This window comes from Artibeus jamaicensis, unplaced genomic scaffold (assembly GCF_021234435.1).
Source record: "Artibeus jamaicensis isolate MK-2021 breed Jamaican fruit bat unplaced genomic scaffold, CSHL_Jam_final scaffold_474, whole genome shotgun sequence".
NCBI classification, from domain to species: Eukaryota; Metazoa; Chordata; class Mammalia; order Chiroptera; family Phyllostomidae; genus Artibeus; species Artibeus jamaicensis.
In genome coordinates, this window is record NW_026522046.1 from 9017039 (window position 1) to 9031642 (window position 14604).

The window sequence follows — 14604 nt, forward strand, 5'->3', positions numbered from 1 at the left end:
CATTTCAAACTGATGAGAATCAAACCCACTTCTCTCATTCCCTTAGAAGTAATGTATAAATATCATGCAGTGTTGCCACGTTACTTTTATCCCTTTGGATCTACTTCTGACTTGGTCTATGATAAATTTAGAGGTTGGAGCTCTTTCTCATACCTCTAAAACACCCCCAGACATGTACCAATGAACACAACCACTTTTTCTTGAGTAAATGTGCTGCGTGATTTTAAAGTTCCTTTGCTAAATAACAGTGATTCCATGATAAACTGTAAATTCCCTACATTTAAATACAACTGTCATTTGATGACAGAAGCAAAACACAAGAGCTCTTCAGATGTAAAAGTTAGAAGTACTGAGGTGCAAGAAATAAAATGTCAAGTTTAACAAATGAAGGAGCCTACCAACTTCCTTTCTCCTTTAAAATAACTCTTCAATGCACTATTTTCCCCCACAAGCCATTAAATATGGGTGATAATTATCAACTATATAAGAATGGATTAAATAATTAGTTTGAAGTATATTGTACAAAGAACATAACAAGTTTCTGTTATACATATTCAAGTCTTTCTTAGGAATAAGACTCACAATAAACCAAAAGTCTCCCAAGCACTTATTTCTCCAGTAATACAAAAAAGACCTTTATTAACTAATAGTTGTTTGGAATAAGTGCAATTTACCATTTATTAGTAGTGAAGAAAATCTTTGGGATGTACAAGAACTTCAGAATTTATTTACAAATTTATTTTAAAAGCTTTAAAATAACTCATAAACCTGATTCAATTTTAATGACTTCAACAAAAGAGGACCTGCTTTTAACGAAATTTTAAATCAGATTTTCCCCTTTCTAAAATCACCTGAGAATGGTTCAGATCCTTTTCAATGATCCCACATGCTGAACTTAATAGCTAAAGTACCACATTTATCAAATCCACATGTCATCCATCCATTCAAAGATGTAATATTTTTTGTACCATTAAAAAGAAATGTTGGTAATTGAAGTTGTAAGACATCATCCACTATAAGACATACACCAACTTCAGATGTTATAAGTGAAAAAATGTTTCTTAAAAGCTTGTATGTTTTAATCTCTTTAAAAATCCTTCTGATATTAAGTGGAGAAGAAAATCTAGAATCAAATTCAAATGATTTTATTTCTCTCCAGCCCATTTAAAGTTCCATTGCTATTTCAAGAAATATGTTACTAGCCTGGAAAGATTCAAAGGTAAGAGTGCCATCTACTGAAAAATCTGAATACCTTTCTTTAGTCTTGATGATATTCCTCTACCACTCTCATATAAATATATCATCTACTGTCAACAAAAGCATTTTGCCAAAAGTGATCTCTTTATCAATAATCTAATTTTACTTTCCACAGTCTTATTTGTACCTCTAAAATCATTCACTATATACTTAATTTACCAGATTTCGTGTACTAAATGCATTTTCAGAAATATAGTAATTCACAATTCTCAGCCCTTCACATGCTAATAAACAACTGTACTTTACTGGAATTTGCTTTTTGGGTTTTAATACAGAGTTAACTTTAAAAATAAAAAACACCAAGAAATCAGGATATGAAAGGCAAGGGAAAATTAACCTTCAAACTCTAAAACAAATAAAAACACTACTAAATTAACATAACTGGCAACATTAAATAATATAATTCAGTCAAACATGATACGAAATTTGGATATGAAATATTTTTTTTCCAAAGCAGGTAAAATGAGCAGAGGGGAGTACAGAAAAGAGAAGGGAAAGGAAAGGAAAGAGAATGAGGGAGGAAAAAAACCAGGTCACTGCTAAGTCCCAAGTCCAAATGTAGAGAAATGGAAAACTCCAAAGCTGAAGAAGAATAAGTGAGAATTTAGGATTAGAGAATTACTGACCATTCCCAGCCATTGGCCCCCTGCTGTATGGGTTAGGCCCCATCCTCAGAGTAAACTAAACATATGCTAGGAAAATGTTAATTAGGTTCTGATTTTCAAAGCCCTCACTTTACTGAAATGCTGTATTCCACAAAGTAATTCCAGGGATAGTAATACTTAGAACTGCTGAATGAACCATGAAGTATATTTTAAGAGCTAGTACATTTTTCTTATATGTAATCTTGGCACAGTGGTTAGCATATTTTTCCTTTTTACTTTTCCTAAAGCATAAGAAAAAGATGATTCCTACCAATATCTAGCAATAAAAAAATCACTAGATTTTTTATTGGAAAATATATAATTTTACAAGGGAAACAGTTGGAAAACAAGTTTTACATGGTTTATTCTAAATTATACTAAATTCTAAATATTTATACTAAATATGATCATGAACTACCAACTTAACAAAAACATGTTTCATTTCATTACGTAGTTGCTTGAACATTCCATACCTTTTAGTAATTAATGTTAAAATATGCCATCAAGGCTAATGAAACATATACTTCAGAACTATCCACTACCCTCAAAGTGAAGATAATGTGAGGAACTAAATAATATTAAGCAAAATGTATGGGAGCACCTAAACAAAAACTAGTAACAAAAAAAATTGATTTTTTACCATAACCGGAGGTGTAATTAGGGCCCCGACGACCTCTGCCTCTTCCACTATAAGACCTAGAACCTTGTACAGAAGAGACGGTACTTTCATCAGTGGCATATCCTTTCTCTTTTTCAGGCCCTCTGGTGGAAGAAGGTCTGAAACCCATACCAATCTGTCGAAGTTGTTCATCAATCTGTAGGCGTTCCATTCTTAGTTGTTCTACTTCCTGTGATCAAAATAAGAAAGGGTAAATCTTATTTGTAACCTTTTGTTTTCTTAAAAACAAAAGCTAGAGCTATACTCCCTACCAATGAAGAAGCTATGATCTCCAGCATCCAATCAAGTACACCTAACTGTGCTCTTAGTAAACAAAACCTGCGACATCACTTGGTAACTCAATTAACCAATCATTTACTGGCCCATTTGCGCGTTTGTGCTACAGGCATGCAATGTGAAAAAAAAAAAAGACAAGGCCTCTCCTCCTTCAAGAGGATGCTCAACAGACAAGTGTTTAAAAAAACCCATTTGTTAAATAGCTAATAAGTACACAATGTTACCAAATTTAGCTTTGAAGGAGTTACCACCATTCAATGAGGTTCAGTTACCATCTAGGAGAGGTACCATTAATAATCTACTTTCCTATCAAAATAATGACACCTGAGTTGTGATCTACGTAAACTAGTAGGCTTGGGCATTCAGTAACTGAGGTCATCACAGGATGTGAAGGTAAGGTGTCTAAACAAAGCTCTTGGCTTTACAAAAGTTAGCAGAATACTTAGTAGAATACTGAAAGATAAAACATGGACTTACAATGCCAGACTGAACTGAGAATAATAAAAAGCATTAAAAGAAAGGAATGTGATGGAATGAGATTATCAGAGGTGCTTTCAAAATACTGATTGAGCAGCAATGATGAGTGACTAAAAGGAAAATGTACTACACAGTAGTTGAGAAAGTTACTATACTCTAAGAAAAACACAGCAGGAGTAAAAAAGAACAGTGGAAAATGACAAATCCAACTTTTAGTAATTTACAGGGCATTTCTTTTCTAAAACCCTTGGTCTTTATCAACTCAAGCTACATCAGACACAGTAAAAAATTATAAAAACTAGAAGATCGTGCATTTGTTTCAGGTAACAAGAGTTACAAAGAAAGCCTATCTTCACTCTTGGTCTGTGCTTTGTTTGCATGTAAAACATCAAGGTAAAAGCAAAACAGTTCTAGTATAGAACATGTAGGTAAGGTACATAGGTGACAACAGTCAAATCACAGGAACACAAGAGTAACCTTTTCTTAAATAGTAAGGAAAGAAATGTAAAACTTCAGAGGGAAAGAAAACAATATGCTTGAGGCAAGTCACTTTACTATGCCAAAGACCATTTATTTCTAAATTCTCACAGAAAAACAGGGCATATCTAAACCTAAATTAAAAATATGTAAAGATTTGAAATTTACTACAAATATTAAATAAACTTAAACTTAAGGTTAATGTAGGGAGCAACAATGTTATAAATGTGAACAGCATACCAACCTTTAGATAAGCAATATGGTACTCTAAGAGAACTTGCACATTTCCGATGCTTTCTTTAGTGCCAACAAATACAAATGGAACCATCCCCTGTAAGAAAATACAACATCCTTCAGCACTTAATATTTGAACAAAGTTCTAGCCTAAATTTGACATACCAATATATAATTTGGAAAGCTATTCTGAAACACACAACAATTTACCACCTATTTAACTTCAACTTTAAAATATACTGCTAAAAAATAATTAGCAATACTGAAATTTTCAGTAACTTGTTATATTTGCACTACAGCTTAGTATTTAAGAAATTACTTTTTAAATATCAGTTTATATCAGGCTTTTAAATTTCTAATTCAATCTACTTTTCTACATATATAAACCAACTCCTGAAAATTTTTTTCTTCTAGTTGGCATGTATTTACACTACATGTATTGTAGCAATTTGCAGTGACAAGGTATCCTCGTAACATATGCTCAGATAACAAAACAAATTTCTGTTTTGGAGGGAATGCTTATCAACCATTAACGTAAGTATCACATATAGAACATAAATATTTACACAAAAGAAAGGAGTTACTGGTAAGGACATATACTTAGTCACAAGTTTTAAAGCCAAGTCAAAGGATTAATCCACCTGGTTTACTTTGCTGACCTTCAAAAAAGGACTGGTGTTAAAAAAGAAAAAACAAAAGATGGGGAGAAAGATAACCAGGCTAACCAAATTACGTTTTGGTTTTTTTTTTTTCCTTTAAAAAAATATACCTCCAGCCCTGGCTGGTGTGGCTCAGTCCATTGAGCATGGATGGGCCTGCGAAGCGAAGGGCAGAAGGTTCAATTCCCAGTCAGGGCACATGCCTGGGTTGCAAGCCAGGTCTCTACTAGGGAACACATGAGAGGCTACCACACATTGCTGCTTCTTTTCCTTTCTTTCTCCCTCCCTTGCCCTCTCTCTAAAAATAAATATTTATATATATATATATATCCAGTTTACTAAGATCTGAGAAGAATGAGTAAAGCCTAAATAAATAAATGGACTCAAACAGCTTCAGTGTTTCTTTTAATGTTCTTGATTTCACAGAACAGTTCCTAACAGTTATGGAACTAAGCGTAGCTTAGGAACTTTTGATGTGTAAGAAACTACTCTATGACATTTTCAAGACATGGGAAATTGAAAGTAGAAAGAAACACACCAGGGCAGATGTTAAAGATGCAGGACAGAGCACAGGTATCACGGAGCTTACAGAAAGCTGTAGTAACTTTTAAGGTAATTACAACTATGAAAACAAGGGTACCTAACAGGCTTACAAGTGAGGAAGTCTTGACCCAGTCCTCAGGAATTCACAGGCAGATAAGAGAGGATGAAAAGTAAATAAAAGTCAGAGAAGGGGGAGAAAAAGATCTAATAGACTTTAAGCACAAACCCTATTTCTGGGACTACATTATTCTAAATCTCTATATTTTTAAAACTTCCAGTTTTATACATGAGAAAACAATTTGCCCAAAGTCATAAAATTAGCCAGCCAATTACATACCCAGTTACCTAGTTCCAAATAACATTCACTTGTTAATTACCAAAATTTCGGTTAGGAATAAAGTCCCTGCTCTAAAGGCCATCACAATCTCAGAAAAGATACTAACCATTCTTATAATAATCCCAACTGGATAGCCATTAGTGATGACAGAATGTGAATTTTCTGCCATCTCAGATGTGGAAACTCAGGGAAAATCATAAGAACATTATTGCCGTTACTGAGTGGATGTTAAAAACAAGTAAGACTTTACCAAGTACATAAAGAAGGGAAAGTCACTCTATACAGATGGTCTGTAACTAGTAAGAGTAATAAAATCCTTAACCCTAAACTGGAAATATCATCACCAATGTCTACTGCCAAAGAAAAGGAGAAGTAAAAAGGCACATAATTTAATGACTATTATAAAGCAGTAATAAAAAAAATTAAAGAACAATTATTACTGAATATATGAATTCATTTGTAAATTATTTCAGTGAAATTCCTAATTTTTAAAACTTGCTAAAAAACTGATTACTTGTATTTACATTTAGATGTTATTAAGACAACAAACTGACACTCAAAAAATAAAGCTGAATTCTTGGTCCTGATACAACAAAAAAACCCTAATTTGCGCTAGAATGCAGCATTTAAATATGCTAAACTTTCAGGAAGTACTTTTTTAAGTATCAGTTTGTATCAGCTTTTCTAATCTAATGAGTGAAAAGTTTACGGATGGACAGACAGAAGGGAGAAAGGCCTAAAGAAACAACATATATGAATTCTGAATGATCTACGAGTAGGAAAGACCCTGCCAAACGTAACAAAAATTTACAAGTCACATCATAAAGTACAAACAAATTAACGAAAAATTATGTCTCCACAAGAAATTATCAAAGGAAACAAAATGAAAAGACAAACTTCCTTATAACACAAAAAACTCTTATAACTCAGTAGAAAAAATATATATACGCAAAGAACAAAGAACAAGCTCTCCACACAAAAAAGGTCTTTTAAGCATATGGAAAGATAACACGTACAGCTTATGAAATGGCACAAATGAAATTTGATAAAACTCAGTATTGGTCAAATACGTGGAAAGTAGACATTTTCTATACTCGTGGAGGAAATGTATGGGAAAATTTAGCAAGATCTAAATATTTAAATACCATGAATTTAATATATAGATGTAAATTCCATATACTGTTTGATTTAACAAATCCAATTCCAGAAATTTACTCTCCAGTCAGAAGGCAGGTTTGCTGCAATGTTTTTAATAGCAAAACAGACATGAAAAGTCAACTGACAACAGTCAAAAATCTAAAGGATGATGGAGAAAGGAGAGATATGGAAAGGATATAGAATACACATTTATTTTTCACACTATATGAGGGAGGGACCAAACCATTAATTTATGAAAAATTATATATTTATTTCTACATGTTTAAACTTCAGTCACCTTCAAAATACTCTCCTTTTGATGGAATATACCTATCAACACATTTTCCCCACTGCTCTAAACAGTTTTTGAACTGGTTGATTTTGATGCCTTCTAGTTTCTGCCATTTTTTTGTTTCACCTCTTCCACATTTGCAAAAGGTTTCTGTTTGAGGACTTTTGTCATCCAGTGAAACAAAAGAAAAGTAATTCAGGGTGACACCCAGTGAACAGGGAGGATGGAGCACATGGGTCATGCCTTTTCTTGGTCAGAAACTGCAAAACACTCTGCATGCTGTGGGTAAGTGGGATCATAAAATCACCCATCACAAAAATAGGCAAACGTGTTGAATGAGTCTACAAAAACGTCCACTGTGGCTGAACGCAGCCTCTCACAACAATGCCAGCTGGACACTAACACAGATGGATTCCTAGAACACTCACTTAGCAGGGGAAGCCTGTACTACAAAAGGCTCCCCACTCCAGAAGACAATTCCAGTTTTTCTGGGCCTGCCCTCTTCTGTGCTATTCTAATTCCTAAATATATTTTATAATTAAAACCTGCTTCAATAGCGCCCCCCATTCCCACAGACCCACCAGCAAATTTCCTCCCTCTCTCCTCCCCCTCCCCTCTAAAAAAAAAAAACTCTAGTCTTAAAAAATCTTAATTAAGTGATTTAAAACATCAAGTACCTACTCTGTACAATTCATTGAGCTAGGGAAAAATGAAGAAATTAAGAATTGAGATTTGATTTCCTGACATCAAGTAGTTTATAACCTGGCTTGGAGATACAAGATTAACCAAAAAAAATAGAAGGCTGCAAGAAAACCATTCAATACCCAACTATACAGACAATAGTTACTACATATACAGGTGGGAAAGGTAATCTTAGGCCAGAAATGAGTCACCAAAGACTTCACCAAGTTATAAAGTCTCCAGGGGATTTAGACAGCTTAAACTGAGAAACAGTGGTATGAAATAAGCCAATACCTACCTTCGGATTCGTTTTAACAAGCAATGTTTCAAAAACGTTCAATGTTTCTACTGTATAGAAAAATTACAGTATTATAGATTTCCAGCTTCTTTTAAAAACATCAGGATATAGCAATACAAGGCAGCAGTCCCACATGTCAATCAGATTAAAGCTGAACAGCTTCTGCTTTTTTTTTTTTACAGAAAGGCATTCAAGTGCCCAACCCATCCCAGGCTTATACATTCCAACTTGATCATCATTTACATCATCTGCTTGGTCTCTGTAAGCATTTAAATTTAACCCTAGCACAGAAACAGCAGTAACACTGACCATAACTATAAACACTAGACTGTAAATTTTTATTTATGAAGGACAAGCTAGAGGAATTCACTAGCAGCAAGAAGACAAATAATGGAAAGCAACGGGGATAAATCCAGATAAGGGAAGATCAAATGTCAGTATCAAGCTAAAAAATTTATACTTGAGTCTTAGCCTTTACCAGTGAACATCTTGATCTTCAGACCAATTTCAAATAGTGGCTGTATAATAATGAATTTCCATTATTTTACATATTAAGTATCAAAGGGGAAAGTACCAATTATAATAGTATGACACCATTAACTTTATTCCTTATGTCAAGGCTCCTAAAGTCATGAAAAATGGTGGTAAGGAGAAGAAAGTATTCTTAAGAGTAAGTTACTAAAGACTTCCGCCAAGACGGAGGCATAGCAGGGTCAGGCAGTAAAGATCCCCCTGACCCAGGCACACAGGCAGCTGTGATCAGATCCCAAGTGTGGGGTAGCAAGGGGCAGACCCAGTGAGAGTGCAAGGCCCCAGGCTGACCCTGGTCACACATTTGCGGGCAGAGAAACCAGGCAAAGGAGCAAGCTTTGAGACAGACCACACAGGACCCAGCAATGGGAAGCAGCAGAGGGGACTACCATTGCTCCCTCTCTGACCCCACCCCCACATCCAGCATCACAAACCAGCAACTGAGTTGCCCTGCCCTGGTGAACACCTAGGGCTCAGCCCCTCTTATGTAACAGGCGCGAACAGACCAAAACATTATGGCTCAAGAAGAACTCAAAGCCCCAAAGCCCATAACTCTAAGCAACCAACAAATAGCCAACCTATCAGATGCACCATTCAAAACAATGGTGATCAGGATGCTCACAGAACTGGTTGATTTTAGTCACAAATTAGAGGAACAAATGAAGGCTAAACTAACTGAAATGAAGGGAAATGCACAGGAAACCAACAATGATGGAAAGGAAACTGGGACTCAAATCAAGGGAGAGGACCAGAAGGGAGGAAAAAATGACCAAACAGAAAAGGATGAAGAAACAAGAATTCAAAAAAATGAGGAGAAGCTTAGGAACCTTCAGGACATCTTTAAACGCTCCAACATCCGAATTATAGAGGTACCAGAAGGGGAAGAGGAAGAGCATCAAGTGGAAAACTCATTTGAACAAATAATAAAAGAGAACTTCCCCATTCTGGCAAAGGAAAGAGACTTCCAGGAAATCCAGGAAGCTCAGAGAGTCCCAAAGAAGTTGGACCCAAGAAGAAACACACCAAGGCACATCATCATTACATTAGCCAAGATTAAAATGAAGGAGGGAATCCTAGAAGCAGCAAGAGATAAGGGGACAGTCACCTACAAAGAAGCTCTCATCAGACTGTCAGCTGATTTCTTAAAAGAGACCTTACAGGCAAGAAGGGGCTAGAAAGAAGTATTCCAAGTCATGAAATCCAAAGACCTACAACCAAGATGGCTCTATCCAGCAAAGCTTCCATTTAGAATGGAAGGACAGATAAAGTGCTTCTCAGATAAGACCAAATTCAAGGAGTTCATCATCACCAAGCCCTTATTATAGGAAATGTTAAAGGGATTTACCTAAGAAAATGAAGATAAAAATATGAACAGTGAAGTAACAATAAACTCACAGTTATTAGCAACCACACCTAAAACAAAAGCAAACTAAGAGGACAGCTAGATCAGGAGCAGAACCACAGAAATGAAGATCACATGGAGGGTTAGCAACAGGGGAGTGGGAGGAGGAGAAGGGGGGAGAAGGTACAGAAAATAAGTAGCATAGATGGTAGGTAGAAAATAGGGGTGAGGGCAAGAATAGTATGGGAAATATAGAATCTAAAAAACTTGAGACACCTGGTCATAAACTAAAGGGGAATGGTGGGGGAGGGAGTGTGCAGGATGGAGGGGAATGAAGAGGGGAAATAGAACTGTAATGGTATAATCAATGAAATATATATATATATTTTTTAAAAGACTAAGTTACTAGAGATTTATAGCAATTTTGGAAATAGTACAAGATGAAATCAACCTGAGCCATGGAGTCCTCATTTGTACAGTACACTAAGTCAATTGTTTTTCTTCATTAATTTAAAAAGTATATTTACCTCTACATTTTAACTAATTGAAATGAATAAAGGAAGTGACTATCTTTGATAGGCAGTTCTACAACATTCTGGATATGAGGCCATTTATCTAGGTTAGATGTCTACAGTTTCTCTATTTTGTTTTTGAGACTGAGACTATTCAATAGGCTAAAAAACTCTCCAAATAGTAGTCTATTGTGCAAAACTGAAGAAGTTGTGACTGTATTGCTGGAAGGTAATTTGGAGGAAAATCCTTGCCTTATATTCAGACATATAAAGTTTAAGTAAACTATACAGAGTTCACTACAGGAGCCACAAAGGCAAGAGATCCTCAAAATGATGTATGAACAGTAAAGAACAACATCATGGACAAAATATTAATATGTGAGAATAACAATTGAAAGATTTTAGAAAGCTGATATCAAAATAAGAACATAAAAGTTTAAAGGTCTCAATTAATAATTGCTCAGTGCTTTTGGGTTCTCTAAAAATGTCAATGAGAATGTTGTTTATCAAGAATTTCTTCATAAAAGACTGTTGGTTGAATATCACATTGAACAGCTTTACATTCTAACTATTAAAAAGAACTGGTAAGATTATTAAATTGAAGCCTTTAGTCAAAACACTGGCTTACTAAGTTCTGAGAAACCAACAAAGAACCCAAGACCCACAATTAAAAGATGACTTGTTTTCTAAGCATGCAAAGAAATATTACAAGTTAAATAATTTTATTTTTATTCTTTAGTTTTACTTTCGCTTTTTTTCTTTAAGGAGGTGGTAAAGGAAGAGAGGGAAAGAATCATCTATGTGAGAAACAATGACTGGCTGCCTCTCAAACATTCCCCGACCAGAGATCAAACCCAGATCCTAGGCATGTGTCCTGACTAGGAAGAGAACCTGAAACCTTTAGATGTGCAGCACAGTCCAAACATTTGAGTCACATGGGTCAGGGAAGAAACATGATTTACTTTTTTTTAAATCCACTGCACCAGAGTGTATCTTACTCGATATAACATTCTAAGTAGTTCGCTAAGATACATACAACTTCATTAAATAATTTCCAATACATAAAACAACATTAAGACTTCCAGCCAAGAGGGAGGCATAGGTAGACACACTGTGCCACCGACCGTGTACGACCAAAAGAGAACAACAATTTAAAAACAAAAAAAGGGGGAACAGACAGAAAAATCAAACTGTATGGAAGTCTGACAACCATGGAGTTAAAGAAGACACATTTATCCAGATGGGTAGGAGGGGCAGAGATGCACAGCCAGGACAGAGAGGACTCACAGCAAGGCTGCAGCTGGAGGACCTGGGCAGGAAAGGAAGGTAGCAGCTGGCGGACTGGGCCTCACAAAGCTGAGGCTAGTGGACCCAGCGAGGTGGCTGATTGTGGAACTGGGCATGATATGAAAGGCTGAAGTTAGCCAGCAGGGTGATATGAAAGGCTGAAGGCAGCAGGTGGTGGACTGGGTGGTCCCACATTCACTCGCAGATAAACCAGGTGAAACTGGGGAGCGGGACAGACCACACAAACCAGGGGGGCCCCAGCGCAGAAAAATACAGTTTCTTTCCTTTTTTAAAAAAATATTTTTTAACGTTTTATTTATTTACTTTTAGAGAGACGGGAAGGGAGGAAGAAAGATGGAGAGAAACATCCATGTGTAGTTGCCTCTTATGTGGCCCTGGGGACCTGGCCTGCAACCCAGGCATGTGCCCTGCCTGAGAATCAAACCAGCGACCCTTTGGTTCACAGCCCACACTCAATCCACTGAGCTACACCAGCCAGGGCAGGAAATACAGTTTCAAACAACTGATTGAAAACACCTGTGGGGGTTGAGGTGGCAACAGGAGAAAACTCCCAGACTCACAGGAGAGTTCACTGGAGAGACCCACAGGGTCCTAGAACATACACAAGCCCACCCACCCGGGAACCAGCACCAGAAGGACCCAATTTGCTTGTGGGAAGCAGGGGGAATGACTGAAATCTGGCAGAGAGCAGAGCAAGTGGCACTGTTCCCTCTTTAACACCTCCCCCACACAGTGTCACAACCCACCTAAAGGGGTTGTACCTAAGGCTCTGCCTCTCACTTTGTTAACAGGCCCATCAAGACAAAAAAAAAAAAAAAGAAAAGAAAAGAAAAGAAAAAAAAGAAAGGCCCAAATGAAAGGACAGACCAAAACTCCAGAAAAAATACAACTAAGCAATGAAGAGACAGCCAACCTATCAGATGCAGAGCTCAAAACACTAGTAATCAGGATGCTCACAGAATTGGTTGAATTTGGTCGTAAATTAGATTTAAAAAAAAAAGAGGTTATGCTAAATGAAAAAAAAGGGAAAATGTACAGGGAATCAGTAGTAATGAGAACAAAAATGGAACTCAAATCAGCGGTGTGGACAAGAGAGAGAACCATCCAATCAGAAAAAAACGAAGAAACAAGAATTCAAAAAAGAGAGAGACTTAGGAACATCAAGGACATCTAAATGTTTCAACATCTAAATCATAGGGATACCACAAGGAGAAGAGGAAGAACAACAAGTGGAAAAGTTATTTGAACAAATAATAAAGGAGAACCTTCTCCAATCTGGCAAAGGAAGTAGACCTCCAGGAAGTCCAGGAAGCTCAGAGTCCGAAAGAAGTTGGACCCAAGGAGGAACACACCAAGGCACACAATTACATTAGTCAAGATTAAAATGAAGGAGAGCATCCTAGAAGCACCAAGATAGTTACCTACAAAAGAATTCCCTTACAGGCAAGAAGGGGCTGGAAAGAAGTATTCCAAATCACAAAAGGCAAGGACCTACATCCAAGATTGCTCTATCCAGCAAAGCTATCATTTAGAATGAAAGGGCAGATAAAGCACTTCTCAAATAAGGTGAAGTTAAAGGAGTTCATCATCACCAAGCCTTTATTATATGAAATGTTAAAGGAACTTGTCTAAGAAAAAGAAGATAAAAATATTAACAGTAAAATGACAGCAAACTCACAATTATTAACAACCACACCTAAAACAAAACCAAAGCAAACAATTAGAACAGGAATATAACCACAGAAACGGAGATCACATGGAGGGTTAACAACAGGGGAGTGGGAGGAGGAGAGAAGGGATAAGGTACAGAGAATAAGCATAGACGGCAGGTAGAAAATGGGGGGGGGGGTAAAAATAGTATGGGAAATGTAGAAGGCAAAGAAGTTATATGCATGACACATGGACATGAACTAAAGGGTGGGAATGTGGGTGGGAGGGGGTGTGCAGGGCAGAGGGGAGTGAAGGGGAGAGAATGGGACAACTGTAATAGCATAAGCAATATATTTTTAAAAATTAAGTCAAGCCAAGAAAACAACAGGCCAGTTAAATTAAATTTTAAATACTTACATCTTCTCTAGGTAGTTTATTTTCATTGTCTCCTTCAATTCTCACCCGAACCACACCAGATTTGTCTACTATTTCTTGAATAACTTTGCCATTTTTTCCAATTACTTTTCCTTTAATAAGAGAAAACAAATATAACAGTAAATTAAAAACCAATACTTTTATCCTTTCAGCAGATGTCCAAATAATTTGACTTTCCATTAAATTATAAAAACCAAGCAATGTTGTATCTTTATACTCTCAATTAACTCTCCCCTAATTGTCTCCCCTACTGAGACATTTTATCACTGGCTGGAATTTCTTTCTCTTCAGTATACTTAAGGACATTATTAACTGGATGGATAATGCTGCTCACATGGAAAATATTTGCAAAGTCTAAGCATTTTTAAGATGTTCTACATCAGTTTAATATTTTAAAAGATCGAGTCCAACTGATTTAAAAAACTTGTATACATAAAGACAAAAACAAAACTTTTATTTTAGCATTAATATCAATTTGTTTATGTTTATTATTATGTATAGTAATTCGAACAACAACTACAATCTTGATTTTATTGTCAAGTTTCTATCCGTTCAAAAGACATCTGTGACTTGAAGATGTAACTTAAAATAATCTCTTCAGACATTAAATGTTTACATGTAACGTGGAACATTTACACCAATGTTTTTAAAGTACCTTAAAGCTATACAAATACATACAGCATATGATACGCTGTTTTCCTAATATGAAATACTATAAAAATGACAAAAGTCCAAATTATTAACCTTCTCCATATCTAACCTTTACGTCCGTCAAACAGCAGTTCTTGAGTTTCCAATAATTAAAGGACAACCTAAAAGTTTGTCCATGAAGACT

General features: G+C 36.0%; 1 protein-coding gene across 5 annotated transcripts in view; it reads right to left on the reverse strand.

The window, feature by feature from the left end:
* The window catches only part of FXR1 (FMR1 autosomal homolog 1), a 58642-nt gene that overhangs the window by 8796 nt on the left and 35242 nt on the right, over positions 1–14604 (reverse strand). For 3 of the 5 annotated variants that reach the window (XM_037152044.2, XM_053657985.1, XM_037152046.2), the window contains exons 10-12: positions 13752–13861; positions 4055–4141; positions 2542–2749 (exon numbers count right to left, since the gene is read on the reverse strand). In XM_037152044.2, coding sequence (XP_037007939.1) covers positions 2542–2749; positions 4055–4141; positions 13752–13861 — 405 coding nt within the window. The remainder of the gene's footprint in view (positions 1–2541; positions 2750–4054; positions 4142–13751; positions 13862–14604) is intronic. The other 2 variants (XM_037152045.2, XM_037152048.2) reach the window with 1 other exon arrangement.